Source organism: Falco peregrinus, chromosome 5 (genome assembly GCF_023634155.1).
Source record: "Falco peregrinus isolate bFalPer1 chromosome 5, bFalPer1.pri, whole genome shotgun sequence".
In the NCBI taxonomy this organism is placed as follows: domain Eukaryota; kingdom Metazoa; phylum Chordata; class Aves; order Falconiformes; family Falconidae; genus Falco; species Falco peregrinus.
Window position 1 is genome coordinate 24374867 of NC_073725.1, and position 20871 is coordinate 24395737.

At 38.9% G+C, this 20871-nt stretch overlaps 1 protein-coding gene across 5 annotated transcripts in view; it reads left to right on the top strand.

Annotated features, from left to right (window-relative positions):
* SUGCT (succinyl-CoA:glutarate-CoA transferase) overlaps positions 1 to 20871 on the top strand; it is a 338348-nt gene that overhangs the window by 310059 nt on the left and 7418 nt on the right. The window contains exon 14 of one of the 5 annotated variants that reach the window (XM_055806141.1): positions 5716 to 7343. The exons of the other annotated variants lie outside the window; for them this stretch is intronic. Coding sequence (XP_055662116.1) covers positions 5716 to 5789 — 74 coding nt within the window. The 3' untranslated portion in view covers positions 5790 to 7343. Of the gene's footprint in view, positions 1 to 5715; positions 7344 to 20871 lie in introns of those variants that run through there. 5 annotated transcript variants of the gene reach the window in all.

A 20871-nucleotide genomic window follows, 5' to 3' on the forward strand; every position in this document is an offset into this window, starting at 1 on the left:
GTATCAAGCAAACAGATGTTTAATGAATTTACACTTTTAATTCACTGTAAGTCCCTAAGAGGTAAAAGGCTCAGAAGAGAGGACCTGAAAGTGGTTATCTGTTGTTAGTGCAAGATGGATGTTTCTTGGAACATGTCAGCTAGTTTGTAAAATGCAATAAGTAGCCTCTCTGGTGTTCTCTTTTTTTTTTTTTTTTTTTTTTTTTTTCCTCATTACTTAAACCTTTCAGACGTTCTGGTTGTTCTTAAATACAGTTCTATTAAGTATTTTTAATTAGATAGTATAGCTTATTGACATGAAATTGGTGAGGAAGTTAGCTTAGATATCTGAATTCTGTATAAGAAATTAAATGGTGATAGTGAAGTTCTTCATATACTCATTGCAAAATATATATTTGGGGATAAGATCCCTATAGGTGTTTTTCCCTAAGCATATATCAAATAGAATAAAAATGTAGACCCTCCCATGCAGTTCATAATTTTAAGTGTAACAGGAGAAAACAAAGAGCATGAAGAAGCATTGAGACAATACTAGTCAGCATACAGCAAAGGGTTGCAGCTTTTTGGTTAAATTTATTACTAATATTTTAGATCCTCATTTAAGAGTAGGTTTCTGAGAAATTCCTGAGTTGCTTCTGTTAGTGAAGTTAAAAGCTGCAGGAGAAAAAGACTAGATGTCTGCCTGTTACGTCCCAGGTAATTTGCTGATATATTCTGTAACTGTCTCCCCTAAAGCTATATGTTTGCAGGTAGCGTGAGGTGCAACGAGCAGGTTCTGTCTGATAGAAGTTTAGCATAGACATTGGATTATGCTGAAAAACTGAACATTTTATGTCTATTCCACCTTTCATTTTAATAAATGTATTTTGATATTTTTTGCTCTGTTTTTGAGGCTCTACTATTATGCAGTTCAATAGTGTAAATTCAGCCTGTAAACTCTTCAGATTGAGTTGTTTTCTTGTGTCTGTGCAATTCTTGCTTCAGCTGAGCCTCTGTCTAGTTTAAAAACAATAGCAATAACTCAAAATAAGTATGTAGTCTGAAAATTCTTTCAAATGTTCCATTTTTTAATGAGAAAGTGATGGAAAATGGCGGGAGGTTCAGAATACAATGGATCCACTATGCTTCCCTTATTTAACTTTTCTTCTTCTTCTTCCCGAACCCCTCGGTGGTGATTCTGCAAGCGTTGCAGCATAGGAATTGACCATTACTGGAGAGCAGCCCTGTTTGTTTATTAACAAGGCTCCACTGCCTGTGGGGAAGCTGAGCTGAGACATGCTGTGCAACCATCAGATTTCATCCAGTGGAAGTGTCAGGTCAAAATGCAGGATTTGAAAGCCAGTACTTGTACAAGCAGGTAGATTAAATATCTCTCTACTCAGTGCTCTTTGAGAAGAGCAGTATGCACAGTACCAAGAAGAGCAATGAACCTTTGCCTAGTCCTAGCTCCAGCTCCTATCTACTCGTCTGGATGCAGTCATTATTGCAGCCACTGAGACTGCGAAGGTATTTAGTGCACACCGGAGGACAGCAGTTAGACTGTCCAGGAGAATGTCAGAGCTGCAGATTTACCTGCTCCCTGCCAACCCCTGTTAAAAAACCCCAAAACCAAACCCCAAACCAAAACAAAAATAATCTGCAAAGATGCTTTCTCAGGAGTCTGTCTAACAAGACTTTGCACAGTGGTGTATAATTTGACACCACATGATTAAGAAAAAATCAAGTGGCATTGAATGCTGTTTTAAAAAAAGACTCTGCATGGACATTCCAACTACAGCAATATTTCAGTAGTTCCATCTGTATTTAGTCTCAGCACATTGTTGATAGGGCTGAAACCTATTAACACTTGTGAAGTTCCATATTCGAGATCTTTCATTTGAAAATATAAATGCAATGCCAGGCAAAGGAAAAGTTGAAAAGGTTATCCTTTATCTTCTCAAACCTATGGCCAAAAAATCCCAATCTAATTTAGTTTGCATGAGTGTATCGTGTTTTTTGGCCTCCCTAGAAAATGACTGTTCCTCATTTTTCTCCAGCTGTAAGTAATATGACTTAAATAGTTCAGTGAAGTAGCTCTATTATTTACTGGTCAAAAAACATTACAAATGATTGAAGGGGTTTTATGAAAGAGGTGGCTGAGAATTGTTCTCATTTGCTTCCAATTGAAAGTTTAATGCTTGTGGCACATTGCAGGGGCAATGTAAATCCATAGGCAAACAGAAAATCTAAAAAATTACCATTTTTGTATGGTTTACATTTTTCTGTTTTTCTTGGGTTTGCAAGTATTTAGTATATTTAAAACGTATTAGTGTTTCAGAAGTGATATTTGCATGCCAGATATGAGGTGCTTCTTAAAATGGGTATAGATTTTTAGACACTGCTTACTGGCCTGATTGAAACCAAGCCTGTTGGAACAGGCCTAAACCATACAATGAAGGATGAGACAGGGACATTGAGGAGGTCTCCAGAACCACAGTTTGTTGTTAGCAAGATACTTCATCTACTCTTGATCCCCCCCATGCAAAGGGACGAGGAGTGCAGAACACGAACCTTTTGAGATTTTGCATGACGCCTCAGAAAACTTTAAGGCATGTTTCACATTTTCCCCTAATGAAAGTAGGGGAGAGCATTAGGAAAAATTTGACTCAAAAAGTCAGTTTGAAGCTTAGACAGTTAATCTCACACATTGCAGGTAGAATGCAAAGTTCTGTAGCACCATGTTTAAAATCTTTCATGTGAAAGACAAGTGCAATACTGAGTGATCAGAAGCCATAGCACTGATGAAGCCTACTTGTGATCCCTCCTGCTAGCTTTTATCTGCTTTTGCCCCATTTCCCTATGTCAGATACTCTCACCTCCTGATCAAGTTGTTTGAATACTGAGAACAAAGAACAAATGTTCTTTGATCTTTTTTGCTTGAGTCATGAACACACTGTTTGACTAGAAGCCTGTTGCTAAGATTGACTGCCAGGAGAGAAATACAGAAATTATCTATACCGGCCATACTGCATCGCAGAATCCCACTGGCCAGAGCAGGCTCAGCATTGATTTCAAACCAGGTCACTTGGGGCTTTGTCTGGCTGAGTCCTGAAAAACTCCAAGGATGGAGGTTCCACAGCCTTGTCTGAAAGCCCTCATGAAATGTGCTTTCTGAAGGCAGTCTGTGTTGGAGCAGTAGAAAATAAATCCCTTGTTCTCTTGCAGTTATGGTGTTGCCAGGTGTTATATGAAACAATACTATCGGAAAAAAAATAAAATAAAAGAGCTACCGTTATTTTAAAATTGAAAATATCACCTTAAAATGATTATTTTCTAAATGTTGTATATGCATGCTGTGGAACAGTAACACATGCACATACTCCTCCATCTGTACAGTAAAATTTATGAACCTCACACTTGTGGCACCAGTGGTATCACTGTAAGGACAACAGTTTTGCCTGAATAGTATTGTGGTGTGTTGTGGTTCTATTATGATGAAAAGGGTTAGAAGACATGGAGGTTGTGTTTTTTTTGTAAATGGCAAAAGCTTTTATTTTAACTTTGTATTTTATTTTTAAGCAAGTAAGATCATACATGCATATGCTTTTTAAATATTCCTAAAGGATATATTTTTTACTGTCTGCAGCTTTATCTTTAAGAGAAATTCCTTGCTAAAAGCTGTTCTTGGCCGAGACATTTTGATTGCAGAGGAAGCTGAGAATCTATCTTGAAGTTGCTTTCCTTTTCTTTATCATGCTTTCCATCAGTGAAGCTCAAACCCATCCAGTTGACTTTTTTCAGACACAATCCATTCAAATTAGCTTTTTCTCTTTCTGCTGTATTTTGTCAAATCAGCTGTTGGCTCCTACCACACTGTCCCTGAGCTCGGTTATTTCACCCCTATTTCTAACTGCATTATTCACAGTCAGCCGCAGTTGGCTGAGCACATCGTGAAGAATTCTTGTGATCATATGAACTTCCTCAGCTGCAAGTGATGACTGCTTCATATCTGCCATCTTCTCACTCCAGCAGCATTTCTTCTGAATCTCATGGATAAGCATCTTGGTTACCTTTTCATCACTTCTAACATCAAACTCTCCTCTGCTCCTCCTGCTGTCTCTATTATTTTCTGCTCTAACCATTCAACTCCCCTTTTTTTGCCTCCATAGCACAGTACTCTCTCCGCTTTTTGTCACTCCTTCCCCTGTTTTATCTTCTCCTTTACCTGTTTTCTGATCTCTAGCTGTCCTCAGATTTATGTTAAGAATGGTTCGTGCATGCTCAAGAACTGAAGAGTGATCAGCCTGGGGCAGACAGGAGGTCTGTGTCTCATCCTGTCTCATGTCTGACAATAACCAAAGATTTGAGTCCCCTGTCAGGAAAAAAACAAAAATCAAAACTCAAAGAAACCTCAAGCTTCCTTTTCTGATTATTTCTTTGATCGATTAAGTTAAAGACTCCTTCAGTGTGCTACTTAGAGCAATTACCTGAAGCTCATCCCTTTGAGTTCACTCTTTCTTTTAGGAAAGCTCATGACAGAATCCCTGATGGTGAAAATTTTGGTTTGGTCTCTGTTGTCCCCAGAAGTATCAGTGCCCACCCATACAGAAATGTGTCCTTTTTTGAGTTGAGCTAAAGGAGAGAGACCCTTGCTAACTGCAGAACTCTGTGACCTTAAGATAACAAACTGCTTTGAATGGAAACTTTAGGTTTGTGTTTTTGAGAAGCAAATATAAACAAAGTCAGTCCTTTTAGGAATGACATGAACTGAATTAAATGTCCCCCTTTCAAAGGGCTGCAAACTCAAATCCTGCCCTTATGATGCACTATTGCATTTTTTTTCTCTGAGTGACCCAGCTGGAGTCTTGCCTTTTCCTCACTAGTCTGCCAAGGAACCTTTGTGCTGAATCACTGACTATTTCTACTGTAATTGGCTTGGACTTCTAGGGTAAGGGGTGTGCTGAATAGTTCTCCTTTTTTTGCCCGCTAATTGTTTTCCATGCCTCATGGGGCATTTTCTTGAGATTTTCAGTGCTCCTGTAATACTTGATTTGGAGCTGGATGTGTAGCAAAATGAGAATTGTTTCAATTTGATTAATTTCTTAAATGCTGCTTGTCAGTTTAAGGAAATTTTGAGCATTTTTTCTTCTTGCTGAGGAGAGAGTTTTGGACTATCTTAAGACATCCTGTAGGTAACCAAATGTCAAAAAAATCCTCAACCATTTTTCCTCACGGTTATTTCAGCCAAGATTTGTGTTTATCCCTTTATTGGTCCTTTTAGAATAAACAAGAAATAATAGAGTAGTTGTGCTTACATTGCCCTATTCCCTGCTTCCCAGGCAAATCAAGGGTGTCTCTCAGCAGCAGAAGGATGAGGTAGAGTTGTGATTGCAGCCATTATGTGGGGGAGCGGGAAGGTGATAGGAACCAGTGTGCTGGCTTTTTCATTGAGAGCTGTATTCCAGTCACACTGCTCTTTCTGCAGCAAAACCCAGAATTTTTAGCAGATGGATCAGGGCTATAGTAAACTTTGCATTGAAGAACTGTTGCCACGAGGGTATTTGATATCGCTGTAGGCGTGTGTGTGTGTGTGCACTAGCACACTTGTCAGCTAAAATTACAGCAGTCAAAGGATGAGGTCGGTTTAGAGAAGGGAGGCAGAGATGCAGGCCTAGCTGAAGAAGACAGGCATGTAACCGTGGATGTTCTATGAATATGGCAAAACCTTCTGTTACAGATGGAATGGTGGGCTTCACCCACATTTTTTGGGAGAAGAGGACTGAGAACAGAAAACATCAGAAGCCTGCATGACCTCATTGGCTCATCAACTCTGAAAAATCAATCCATGTGTGATTTCTCCAGTAGAAAAGCAAATCTTTTACAGAGATGGGCATAAAAAGTAGCACTGAAATGCCTGGCACAGTGAAAAAACAAGGCTTCCTTGGTCTTCAGTACCATCAGATTTGGCCTCAGTTCTCTCACCACTTGTACTGCCTTTAAACTCAAGGGCACTTTCTTCTTAGACAGGTTTTGCATGTTTCCTTAGGAGTGTTTCTTGTGAATGTCAACCTAAGAACATCCAATTGCTTCAAAGTGTATTTCCTTGAGAACAACTCACATGCAAAGAAAAAAAAAAAAGCAAGTGTCTGATAAAGGAAATCCTTCACTATTCATAAAATATTTGGGTTATTTGAGAAAAGAGGAAATTGCTAAGGATTAGGTTTACAGCACATGAGCATGTCTCAGAAGTGCTACTCTGTAAAGCTTGTCAAGGAAAAAAAAAAAGGAAAATAAATCCCAGTAGGCTTCCAGAGTTTTGCATCCTGTAGTTTATTACATTTGTCAGTAAAAGCAGCAAGGATTATGGAAGTAGATTTATTAATTTTATGAAATCCTGGCACGAAGGATTGGTGGCCCTCTGATAGAAAATGAAGTGGAAGTATTTTGCGAAAGACAGACATTGTGTACTTGCAGTGAAGTTATTATTGCAGCAAACCTGTTGCAAATAAATCGCTGTAGCAAGTCCCTTGGAAGTTACTTGCCTTAAAGTCGGTGGAATTATGTTTTATATCTTGTTGTGTAAAGGAAGATCCTTGGATTCAATGGGTGATCAAATTCCTGAGGGCAGTGTACAGAATTAGAACAGTTAATCATAACCAGTTTGGAAAAATTTCTTGTTGGTGTTTTAGCATTTGTTATTAATGCCTTAAAGGCACACTCTGCTAAAATGAAGGTTCATTTTCTCAAAGGATCTCATCCTTTGTACAAGGTCTTCTTGATCCTTTTCAGGATCTATTATCTGTACGTTGAGAGGAAACTGAGACAAGGACAGTAAGTTGTGCTAAAAAAGTTGTTAACTGAAACAATTATTAAACTATTTATAAACAATCTGGTTTTCAGCTCAAGGCAGAATCCAACATGTATGACAGACGAAAATACTGCCATTGAGATCTGAGTTGCTAAAAGCCTTTTCTCAAAGTTCTTAAATCATATCCATCTGAAAGCAGTCATAGCCTACTTGCATAAAATCTCTTCAAGGACTCTGTTCTGATCTAGTATGTAGATAGTAGGCAGGTACCTGCATCACAGAGATAGCGGTTCCACTTGTCTCTAAATGTTTCAGCACTTCCCGTGGGTATGTGTAATCAAGTCCTATTTTCTCTTAGAAGGGGGTTGATCCCTTCTGGGCCATGTCATAAAAGCTGAAAAGTGGCCTTGCTTTTCTCTTTCTTTGAAATAAGGAAGTTAAGTGTCTGTCCTGGTATTGCAGTACGCCCTTAGTAATCATGGCAGTCTATTTCATTTCTGTCCCAAGTAGTAAGTACCTTAACTCATATGAAAATAAAAAGTAAGTTTGACTTTTCATTTGTACCGTTGTTCAGTTTTAATTTTTTTCCCCATAAATTTAATTGGAAAACACAGCTTTTATTGGCCTAAGGTACTTCAGTGAGTCTTATTACCACTGTATCAAAACCATAGATAAAATCAGAAACCTTAATATCTTAAGAATCACTTAAGAACTATTATCCCTGTTTCACAAGGACAAAAAACAATTTCCCTAAGGTCATAATAGATGAGTTTCATGCACTGCAGTCCTTGAGTACCTACTCATTACTGGGCCATCCTTTCCTCATTGCAGAGGAGCAATGACATGTTCCGGGCTCTGGTCTCTCCCTGCTTCTTGCCCTGCTCTTTATGTCTCGTCTCTGAGCCTGTTCTCTGCAACCCAGGGACCTTCACAGCTCACAGGTCCAGCTGGCTAAACTTCCCCACTCTCTGTGATCCGGACTGTCGTTGTCCCTTGCTCTCCCCTGCCCTAGTTTCTTTTGGAAAGAAAAGAGTATGTATTGGTGGGAAAGAAACAATGCTATGCCTAGCCAGGTTCCTGATTGTGGACAGTAAGAAGATTAGGATGGAGCAGGCCACACACCATGAAGGGAATGTGCCCACTGAGTGTAAAGTTCTCAAGTCTGTTGCAGCCAGGCACATTTTGGCATGCATCATAGAAAAAGTTTAGCATCATTGTCCTAAGGAAAGTTTAACCGTCAGAGTGGTTAAAACACTGTAGCTTCTGCTCTACAACTTCAGTGCACCATTGAAGTGTTACCTAGGTCTTCACAATAACCTAAAAGGTAAGTCAAAAAATACCATTATCACTGTATTACAGCTGAGGAAACTGGGTGTTTTAAGCACACGCTGAAATGGTTTGCTGGATCACAACCACACAGAGTAACTACTTTCCGTAAAGCTGTATAGCAAGTTAATGAAAGTGCTAGAATTTTATGGCTCTGTGTCCAATGGCTTCCCCATAAGATTTGTGCTGGGAATGTCAAAGATGTCATTTCATAAGGGTCAGGTTTTTTTAGAAGGAAGCAACCTGAAACCATGTGCCTCCTTTGTTAATAATATCCTCCATGTGGATAGTAAGTGTCTGAAAACCTCAGTGTCTTATTAATGGAAGTGACTGTATGTGTGGTGTGTAAGTATATATGTATCTGGTAACCATCTCATATGAATGCAAGTACAAATGCATCTATATATTATCAGTATGTCTGTGTGTATAAATAGGATGCTCATCCACATGTGAGCAGTTGAAATGGAAATCTAAATGTTCTGGTATGGAACTTATTTCTTCTTCAAACTCTAAGTTTATACCACTAATGAATGTGAAATACTAACAGTTGTACTGGAAGTGTAGGACAAAGAACTGATACTAAATTCATCACATCAGAAACACTATTTTTTACAAGTGCTCATTCTTATGCACAATGTGTTATAATTCTGTAGGGTTTTTCTTCCTTTCCCCCCTCTTTTTTTAACAGTTTTAAAGAGCATGTTACTATGTCACAGACAGTATTTGATTTGCACTTAAGGGACATATCACACCTTGTAGTTCAATCTTCTAATAAACCTCAGACCTCCTCTGTTTCTATCACTTAATTTAAAATTTCCGAATCTTAGAAAAAGACTGATTTCAATGTATTCCCATTTCTGTGCTACAATGCTATAGTGCCTTCAAAGAATTTTTCTACATGATCAGAGTACTTTTATTACTATCGATGTTGACATATATGGATCAGGATTCAGATGTGGATGAACATAAGCAGTTCTTCTACAAGCTTAATATTTTCTTTTATTTTCCCACATTCACAGTTGTCTCCTTTCCCCCTTCTTTTTCCTTCCTTTCTCAAGAGCTTTCCTCTAACTGTAGTCTCAACCTGAAAGGTTATTGTTAAGGTGGTGCTAGTTTGTAATGAAAATAGCACATTATATATGTATCTTCATCGTGATTTTTATCCAGAAATAATGAAAGAAAGAATTTTATGTGATCAGTGATTTACTTTCTCTAGGTTATCAGTTTATGGCCTCTCAGGAAGGGACCTTATTTCTGAAATGCTCAGAAAATCTTAAAGATAGCCCATATTCAGCAAAATATGTTGGTTCCTAAATCCTTTTTACAATCTTTTAGATTGTTTTTACACTATGCTTAAAGGATTAAATATTTGTTGAATGTGGTCCTATATCTTTTATTTGAAAGCAGCACTATTTATGGTCTTTAATTAAATGCGGTAGATAGTGAGAGTCAAATCTTAATTTAAATACTGGGATCTGAATCCTGTTAAAAACTGTTCAAGTTGTAAAATATACCTAGTATGAATGGGAATAAGGAAATCATCCTGTGCTTTAATTAAAACTAATGAGGAATAACATGATTTTCCTTTCTGTCTTTCTTACTCTAAAAACATCCAATGTGAGAAGCTTCTGTGAAACTTGTGGGTTTGCTTGTACACAGATGGAAGGATTATTTGCGTGCTGTCATTTGCCATAGATTTCAACAGCAGTTTCCACATGTCACGGAAGGTACACCATACAGAGCAAACGTATGTTCTCCATCTATGCTGTGTCTATAAACCAAGAAGGACATAATTATTTTAATACAATTTGGACTGACATTGTATAACATTTTCAAAAGGATTCAGAAGGCTTTACAAAAGAGAGCTACAGCACAAAAATACAAATGAAAATGAAATTTTCAACATTGGTAGGTAATTTGGTTTTTGATTTTGGTTACCCAGCTGAAGATGCATTAAGTCTGAACTTCAGAGAGTGCACTTTCTTTGAATTAGGGACCACCACAAGCAGCTCAGATCCAAAAATAAAAACATCCTGAATTCCTACTCAGTCATTTGTGAAAACTATGGCCTTATTTCTCTCTAGTGACATTATGAGTCAAGCTGGTTGGGAATAGAAATGGAGGGGGAAGCATATGCTCACCTGGATTAGCCTGTCATAGTACTGTACTGAAGCTGGATATCTAGATGTTTTACATAAAAGAGTCCACTCCTGTTGGTAGACCTAAGAGAATGAGTAAAGATGCCCTGGCCATGTCTTTCCTCTGAGTCACCCAAACCCCCAGCTTTTGGATTTCTCTGATGAGAAAGGCTGTTTCTCACACCCGATGCAGAAGTCTGTGGTACCCTAAAATGCTGTTGCATATACATAAATGACATAGTTCCACTGAAAGTTCTAAATAATGTAAAATTAAATAAGTCCACCCTATTTGATTTTTTTATTTGAATCTGTTTTTAGTTTGGTTTGTGGTTGGCCTCTAAGAAGACTGGATAACCCAGACACAGAAATTAGAAAAATTCGCCTTATGTATTAAATTGGCATTACATCTTTCAGCATGAATTCAGATTCTGCTAGCACTTTTAGGGAGTCGTTAGTGCTTTGCTGAATTTTCCCACACCTGCTTAAAATATGTCGGTTGCAGTGCATGCTGCGAAGTGGGGTTACTTGGCTTATCATTAAGGATAAATCCCAGCTGCAGAGATCTAACAAATACAGAGGAAGAATTCAGCAAATATGTTCTACTTGGTCCGAAGCGCTTGCTAATCTTTCCCTCTGTCTCAATTATTGCTTTCACTGTACAATGTGCAACTGGTCAGCTTATATAAGAAATAGATGAGGGAGTATATTGATTAATGAAGGAACTGGAAAAATGTGAACAGTGAAGAATATCAAGAATCCAGAGTATTCAATATTTGAGGTCAGTAGAAGGTTTTGGAGAAGGAGTGGGAGAAGGACTGAGGAAGAATAGGGCTTAGGGTTCAATGGAAAGTGCTGTGGGGAGCTGTGGGCTTTGGGAACAAGAAAGAGCATTGAAGGCTGATGAGTAATTGAGCTACATGGGATATATTATCTCACAGTGTATTAAGTTCATTGTGGTGATTATCCTCAGGATGTTAGAGTAGGCGTTGGTTAATAGGAGACTAGGGAGAAAGATTTGGGAAGAACAGGGGAGTATGCATAAAAGGAGGGTGGGATACTGGAACTGGATGGCAAATTGTTAGAGGGTGGGAAAGTATTGTGGGGAAATGTTGGATGTTCCTGCTGTATTCTCATACTCCTTCAAGAGCATCTACTTTTGACCATTTCCAGAGAGCAGTCTAGTCTGCTGAGCCTCTGTGGGTGTTTTTCTGCTTTTATGTCTCTTTCATAGTCCCTGTGAAAGGTAGAAGGTTTGCTCACGTGTCATTATTGGCAATGGGGAACAAAGAATAGTGCCAAGCAGAGAAATACGGAAATAGCTGTTGGGAAGGCAGACCTCACTGTGGTGACAAGAGGTTGTTTAGGCCACCTTAGGGTAAGGGTAGGGAGAAGTTAGAAAGTGGTAGGAGGAGAAGAATTCCCATCCTTTGCTTCTGCTTTAGAATCCTTAATCCCGTGCTTTAGAAGACTTGTGTTTTCTCAAACACAAATCTATTTTCTGAACTCCTGAGTATAAAAAACATCTATTGCTGCAGTCCACTGCATAGCTCACCCTTCTCCATTCACCTCCTTCACCCAGCTAACTCTGCTCTTAGGTTTACTAATGCTTTCTGGCATGGGAATTTGTTCAAATGTTGCAAAATATAGTGGAGAGCTCTGGGTTGAGTGGTACTGTCTGTGATTCTCATGGATGCACTGCAACCACAACCATAACAATTATATTAAAACAAGTAAGTTCATCTAACAATCTGGCTTTTCTTGAAAAGTGTGATCTCTCCAGCATTTTCAGTACATTTTAACAATATAGGAAGTTTAGTATTTTGTTAGCAAGATGGCTTTTGACTGGAGAGCCCTAAGAAGATGAGATGTATGCAGAATAATTTCTAAAAGATTTCCTCTACATTTGTGTCTGGCAGTCTTCTATGTACCCATGGGAACAAAAGATGTTGGGGGCCAGCTGTTTCTTGCAGCTTGCCAGTAGGGTCTGTGTCGCATCAATAATGCCAGCCATTCACCTCAGTGAATAATAAATCACATGCACATCTATGGAAATAGGAGATATTATTACAAAATGTTACATGCAAATATGTACTTTAGATTTAAAAAGTTTCAAACCTCTGTGTGTTTACAATACTAAGACACTTGACCAAAATTATAGTTAATTTTTTCAGCTCTCAGTTTCTGTGCTAATTATTTGGAAAAGGTGCAGAATTCATCACATTCAGCACAATTGTCTGCCTTCAAAGAAGAACTAAATCAGGCTAAGCAGTACTGGAGCCACTAAAATCTCAATAATACTTTTTGATGGCTAGTTATTATTTAATTTTAATTGAATTATATTGCACAGACATAGTTCAGTAGAGAACCTAAATATCCCAGTTGAAATCAGGGCTATGATGTTCAAGGGTCTGCAGACAGAAACCAACATGTGTTTTCTACCACATTATGGGAAAGAGTTTCCACCCAAGAGTTAGCTAAGAGTTTAATCCTGCAATTAGTATGCTCTCTGCCCAGAAACTATCACTTGCAGCACAGTAAGACAGATGGATTTCAGATTAGAAAGAAACCTCTCCCACAACAGAGTAATGCACAATTTATCAGATAGAACTTGGGACAGTGGTTCGTATTCCTCTGAAGCAGCTCTAGGAGACAGGATATCAGAAAATTATTATTTGTATTTCATTCCAATACAAAGTGGGGCTCGTTGTGTCAGACACTGTATAAACAAATAGCAAAAGACAACTCCAGTCCCTAATGTTTTATAATCTAAAAAGGGAAGGCTAACACAACTGTACAGGAAATATAAGGATATGGCAAGGGAACATGATTTGCCTGTGATCACAGAATTGATTGGTGATAGAGCAAGGAGCCAAATCCGACTGTTTGGATTCCCAGCTATGCAGCCTGTACTACGGTTGACCTTACTATTAGATGATTATTAGTTTCTTCTGCTGAGTTTCTTATATTTTTGTAATTTTCTTTTGGTGTTACTTGTTTTTCAAATTTGCTCTACAGAGAATAAGCCCCAGGAAGAGCAGGAAGTTAGTTACCCTACTTATGTGAAAAAGAGCAAAGCAGTAATAGATCTATAAGAAAGGTAGGTTATGTGTCATAGCAAGGAGTTCTTTTATATATATATATATATATGTAAGTGTATATATATATTATTTTTTTCAAGTGTACCATCAAGGATTACTTTAAGCAAAAATAGCAGCTGGCTTTGAAATTAATGAATATAATCTGTAACAGGTACATATATAAAGCATGAAGTAATTCCTGGCATTCTTCATCTGATACAGTATCTGAAAGTTGGGGAGAAGACATTAGAATCCAGGAAGGCTACACAAAGTATTTTGTTTTATGATTTTTCTTCCTGCAAGTGGATGAACAAGCGTTACAAACATGCCCTACACCTGTAAGATCTAGTTATATGGCAGGTAACCAGGGAATATTCTGTGTTTTAAAATTAAATCTGCACATTGAATCAGGCAGAGAACAGCTGGCTTAGAAATCAGCCTGAGAATCACAGTAATCTATGAAAGGTATTTGTGTTAGCATTAAACATTTTTGCATGCTGTCAGTGCAGAAGATAGCCTCTGAGCTTTGTGGATTAAGGAAGTGGCTGGTATGACTTTCTGGAATTGAGTTGCCTCGTTAAGAACGGAAAACTCAATTAAACTTTAGTTATGAGTAAGCTGCGTGAGCCCTTGTGATTTACTGCTGCACAGTGTGGCTTCATATTTGAAAAGGCAGAGTTTTTAGTCAAATTCATGTCAAGTTATTAGGGAATAAGTTGTGGTCATTTCTGCAAGCATGTCATTGCTTTTTGAGCAAGAACTATGCACCAGTATGCATGTGTATCTGATAAGCAATAGAAAGGCAAAAAAAGATAAAAAGAAACTTTTCTTTAATGGCCAAATACAAATACACTTGGGAGACTGACCAACACACAAACTGGGGAGATGCATTTCTGGATATAAAAAACAACTGATGATTAGACTTTGATAAACTGTACTTATGTACTGTGTTTGGGAGCAATCTACCAGCACCAAGGCAGAGCAGGCATTCACTACAGTATCTCTAATCCTAATGTTAGGAGGTGAATCCCAATTTTTCCTCAAACTGGAGTTGACACAGCTACCTTTAATCCATGCTTTTAGGTGTGTCATTGCAAACTGAGTGTGGATGCTTTTCCCTTGGATTTTGCTTGAGGTTATGCCTGTACAAAACCATTTACATTAACTCAACATAGGAAATTGTAAGAGAAAATTAACTAAAATCAGATTAACCAAAAAGCTAAAATTAAATGGAAACAAAAACTGTTAGTATGGAACAAAAGTGCCCACACACAGACTTGCTTCAAAATAACTAATTGTATGAAGTAAAACAACTGTTATTTTGGTTCCAGGTTTTTATGTGGGCAGAGAAGCCCTAGGACCTCTGGCAATTAAAATATAATTGTTCTTGTGATGCAAATATTTACAGCCACTCTAAACCCCTTTAAAATTGTCAGTGCAATGTAAAGGTGACACAGTGCTGCTGAAAATGAGGCCAGAGATAGCAGGGCCAGAGGCAGCAAGGCCCTTCATATTTTATAAGAACTTTTAGGAGACAGCACTTACCAATCATAAGAGGTAAAAGAAAGGAGAGGAGAGGTTGAAGGGTTTCCAGTGAAAAAGCAGATTATAGAAAGCAGAAGAAACACGGTAAATGAAATCCCACAAGTACAAATGGCAAAGGATCAAAGGTGAGAGGCTGTGTAGGAGGGAGGTGCTACTGATGCTCCCAGACATTCAGGGATGGAAAAATTCTATTAAAACTAAGCACCTGCTGCTTAAGATTGGGGCTTCAAAATTACAAACCATGTCAGTTAAAGCATTTTGCTTTGCAGTTTAAAGGGGAGCTAAAGGAAACAGCCAAAGTATTAGGAGGTGGAAAAAGAGAGAATGGGGAAATATTTTAATGAAAGTGATCTGTGCACATTTAAGATGGGATATTGCTTAGGCATGGCTGGTTTCAATCTGATTTTAATTTTTGTTCCCCAGCTTTTCAGCTGCCTTCTTGAGCAAAAAGAGACTTCTTAGTTTAGTTTAGTAAGGGGATAGGCAACTGAGCTTTGGATGGCTTCCTAACCTTGTGCCTCATTCCTCTTCATGGGTGTGTCTGACTTTAATTTCTGTTTCTTAATTCTACTCTAGTCTTTGTGGGTGAGGAGAGATGATTTCTGACTCTTCTGTCCATTGTAGGGTAGAATGCAACACTGGAATCCTTCTGATGGAGTAAAGGCTGGCAAATGTTAGAAACCACAAGAACTTAGATACAGAACCAGCCTATACTTAACTGACATACACAAACTCATATGGGCATTCCCGCGCAACCAAAACCCAAACTGGAGGCTGCTCGGTTTGAAACGACTGTTTCTCCTGCCCCATACTGCTTTGATGTTTGCAAGTCGATGAGCTGAATATCACGTCAGGGATTGGCAGCAGACAATGGAAAGCCAAAAAGCTGTTCCAGTCCTTCACACTGAAACAGAATTGATCAATTTATCACTTAAATCGGTAGGGGAAAAAACAGCCTAATCTGCAGCATGCCCTCTCTCTAGTCCCACTCCCAGGCTCCAATTTAAGCACTCTGTTTCCCTTTAAAGAACTTAAACTTAACCTGATGATTGCCTTTAAATAGGAAATAGGAAAAAATAAGTGGCTGAAAAGAGTTATAAGTCTAGATTTTTGCTTTCCCCTCCTCAATGAAGGGATACTCACTCTTCTTGTCTACTTTGAATACCAGATGTCTCTGAACAGTCAAATTGAGACGTCCTGAAAGAGAAAGACTCTCAGATGTCCCCAGCTTTTTCTGGAAACTGGGCCCCTTTAAAGACGTCTCAAGTATGACACTCAAAAACAGAGTTGTCCCAGATTGCACAGTGCTTTTCAAAACTCAGCCAGCATTTTTAGTAGCCTATGCCTCAAGGAGTCTGGGCACCTTACCCAAAAAGAGCTAAAAATGTAATTTGCAGCTCTTCACGTAATCCAAAACAAAGTATCAAATCTCTTCCCATCTTCCTTTGCCAGGGAAAGTCCCTGTGCACTGGAACTGGCCTCATTCTGCTGCACAAGGGACAGCAGAAGTAAATGGAGGGTGGAGTGGGAGAGCTTTTGAAAGAATGATCAGGCTGTGCATAGTACTCAGCCCTACTTAATCACAGATGCCTTGCTTGAGAATCAAGTTCCAAATATTTCCATGGTGCTCAAACTCAGAGTTACCTGGCTGTTGTCTGTACTGAAGCATTTCAACCACCAGAATTTCCTTGGCTGTGCTGCAGCTGATGGCTTTTTCCATTATTTTAATACTCACTCAGCAGATACTTACTTGGTGTGGGTCACTAACCAGGCAAGAAACTATCAACTGACTGTTGAATTTTCCAAATGTGAAGGTTTATATGCCTGTGTATTTGAGCCACAGAGGAGCAGTCTAAAGATGGGTAGAATATTTGTGGCAATATGCATACAGCACCTGACACCCACACGATTTGACATCTAACAACGTCTGATATTTGTTTTTTTGTAACAGTACAGCCCTTCTGAGACTTAATCGTTTGGCCAAAACAAGGGATCATTGAGGAAAAATTAGTCGATATAGAAGTCTTAAGAAGCGATTGAAAATAGTTCTGCTACAGGTGGACTGAAAAAGGCTTTAGTTTCTCGGTTTCTTTTTCTTAACAGGCTAAGATGAATGCAGTAAGACATTAATCATCCTAAATAAATTAATAAATCATCTGTACTAATATACAGATGGGTTGTGCTGAGGTTAGGGAACTGAAGTAAAGCAATGTGATAGACTGCTTCTGCCATTAACCATTTGCCACCCAGCTCATTTTCTGTCTTGGCTACCAACTATTCCTGCCAAAGGAGCTGTTATGGTGTGTTTTAACACCACCATACAGGAATGCCAGGAAGACCTGCAGAACAGATGCCTCTGGTTTTGTAAAGAGACTTAGGAAAGGATGGTTGGAGCCATCACAAATAGTCATCTTAATATAAATTCCCATTATAAAGTGTACTGAAAAGAGCTGGTCTGCTCTTTAGAGGTATAAAAAAGGGATGTAGAAAAATGCTTTTGCTTCTGTGCAATAATCTGTGCCCTGTTCTGATGCCCATGCTTATAGAAGGGTACAAAAATAATTAGAGAAAGACTTTAAGGACAGGCCACAGAAAAAAAATTCCTTAGGAGCCAGAAGAACAGACTCATGAACTTTGTCAGGGTGTTTGGGAGTGATAAACACATTTTCAAAAGTTGCTTAAGAGAATGTTTTGAATATTCTTTCAGCTTTGTGTTTAAAGAAGGCCCAAAGTTTTTTAATTTTTAGTTATTCTTACCAGTTATTTGGAAGAAGCTTAAAGCCTCCTGCCCTGGAAGAGTGCCACTTTAGTGAGTAAGGGTTTCGGAGAAAATGATACCTAGCCTTAGGACCAGGCTGTGTATGTTCCTCAGTGCACGTTGTCTTGCATCCCTGAATTAAAAGACTAGAATCACCTTCAGGTGTCCAGACTTCAGCTGGTTGCCTAAAGAGTAATGAAGAGCTCATCTGCTCCCACTCTGAGGATGCACAGCTGGCCAAGAGGATTACTTTTGGGGTCTCTGAAGAGCCAAGGAATCTAACTTGTAGCTGGAGACAGGACACAGGAAAGGACAAATTGGTGTACTGAGGAGATACAGACACTTTCTGGGTTGCCTAGTGTGTCTTATTCCAACATGCAGGGTCACACTAACCACAAGGCATGGGACTTGGAAATAGTTTTCACCAGGCTCACTAGGAGGGCCCCGAGGAGCTTCTTGCCTTCCTGCACAGCTGGGGGCATGATTCAGCTTCCAGGATCATGTGAGCGTGTTGCAACTAGACAATTCTGTGTCCTTACAAGAGGCTCATTTCAATTAGAATTTTGATTTTTCTTGTTCCGTACTAGGAGCACACTTCTCACTAATTAGTCTCCTTAAGAGACGGTAATTAAGGCCTCTGTGTTTACAGTAAAGATGACTACATGAAACAATATGTGGCTTGACCTCCTAAGTATCAGAGGAGGTTCAGGTAGGCCATCTTAACCCCAGCCCTGTTGTGTGGAAGCAGTTTTGCTTATGGGCATTTCAGAAAACCTCGTTTTATGCCCAGAAATAACCATTAAGATCATATAGTCCGACCTCCTGCATTGCTCGGGCTCACCCCGTAATTTCTGCATTAGGTACACATCCTGTGGTTAACCCGCATCCTGTGGTGGGATTGTATATTGAGTTTTGTATTGATTAGATTATGACTTGAGACAAATTATGTTTTTAGCTTGGATTTTCAGTAGTTTAGGCTTGCCTCTGTAGGTTTTGCCTTTTGGAGTTTATACAGGGCTTCTCCCAGTTACCCTCCTTTGCCATCTGCTTCTTCAGCTCCTTCCTGCAAGAACAATTTATATTAAACTAGGAGTCTCTAGCTTCCTTGCCTTGGTCTTGCACAGCCTGAATACACCATCCACGGTGCTGTAGAAAAGGTGCCTAGAAGTTCCATGAACACTGGAACTAAATATTGTTTTCCTTCAGACTCACATCCTTTGTAAGCCTTATATGTAATCCTTAAGATAACCTGTACTTCCCTTACATCCCCTGTGCCCATCTCCCCAGTGAAGGACAGTACATGCTATGTGACTTACAAAGCTGTGTCTGTGCTTACTAGTGAGCTATTTGTAGCCAAACAGAATATATAACAGCTGCGTTCTCGTTGTTTTTAATGTCATCAGGGCACTAATTTGGGCATCTGTCCTTCAGCAGTTGCCAATTTTCACAACACTGGTAAGAACTTAATTTTCCTTGGCATTTCTACACTTTTGTGAGGATTGACAGGTTCAGAAGTTACTGTGTGTGGTGGGACAGGGCAGACAAACAGATGATTAAAAAGACAGCACAGACACGTAAACTTGTTTCCTTAGGAAATGAAGCTACAGATTATTACCTAGGGAATTTATGGTTCTTTAAAATTGCTGCTTCTGGGTATTCTTACTAGTCATCTTCCTTCCTGTCTTTCTTTGAATCTTCTCTTGAGGTCTTTGGGGGGTTTAGGAAAGAGTGGGACCATGTGAGTCTGTACAAAAAGTTAAGCTAAATTTTCAGTATTGTGAGGTGATACACGTGGGAAGCAGTAGACACCACCTTACCACAGCTTTCTTAAAGCTTTTTGGTGCCAAGAGTCCTCTCACAAAATTGCGTTATTTGAATGGTGTAATTATGCAGGATTACTCTCAAATATGCAACCAGAGTGACTGACAAATGATTTCCTTTACTCCAGCAGTCATACAAGATTAATTAGGTACAGTCAGTATGGTGACACTTTGAAAATGTAAAGCATTATGTAAATGTTGAGTGGTATTTACACTGATTATATCCAGGATGTTGGTTGATAGAAAATACATAAGATGATTTTTAATGCATTTCTATATATGCAGCTTCAGGTAAGAAAGTACTTTTATAAATATACTTGGCAAAAGGTTTTAAGAATTATATAATGGATGCATTGAATGCCTGAGCGTGGGTTTAAAAGTGGACTGATTTTTAGGCACCCATCTATAGCTATCACACATAAACTATGTTTATGCTCTGCCTGTCAACTCATTCCCCTCAAAATGCTTCAGTTTTTACATTCTCAACTCTTGTGATGTTGAATGGTCCTTATGGCTCTGCCATGGAAGTCAGCACTGGCCAAATGAGATAAATGAATGGCTTGTAGATATTTCTAGTATTGATATTGTTTACTGCCCTATTGATTTTACTGTTTACTGCTACTGTTTACTGGTTTATTTATATCAGTTTGTATGGCACCTGGAACAAGGTTTGCTTTTTTTTAATACCATTTGAAAAAATTTATCCATCTTCTCTGCTCTCAGTTACTCATCCTATTCATCTTGCCAAAGTTTTCCACCCTCTCAACTGTGCTGGATGCCAAATGAACACTTTGTGTGGCTGTGCTCTAAGTGGGGGAGGAAGTGGATGCTGCAACAAGGGAAGGAGGAGCAGGACATTGAATATTATCTCCTTAATTGTGGGGTTTTTTTCCAATCTGTTATGAGTTGTACTTAAAAGGTAAATCACCAGCTCTAATGTCATGCAAAAGTGATTAGATTCCTGAAAAGACCCCCAAGCTCGCAAACTTTCAGATCTGTGGCACTAAATAGAAAAATGTGGGAGTTCTGCACTTAAGACAGAGAGGATTGTCCATTTTGGAGATTCCCTTGAAGCCTGTGTGCACTACTTGTACTAGCAGGACTTTTAAAATGAGTTTTTTGGTTTGGTTTGTTTTTTTTTTTTTCATTTGTGTGCTTTTTTCCTTTGTGTTTCATCAAGAGGAAGTAGCCTGGTGTAAAGGCAGCGTAGCCAGGCTGGGCTGTACTGTGAATAATGGATTGACAAAAGTCATGGCTACAACCATGAGGGAGAGACTAGACACTCAAAATGAAATCTCCTTGGTCTAATCCGGGTAACATACCACTGTGCACACCATTTCTAACATCCAAATATCTTTCATGGTAGCCATGAAGCCCCTCTTGCTGACTTATTCTTTATTGTTTTCCTTTTTATTGCCTTA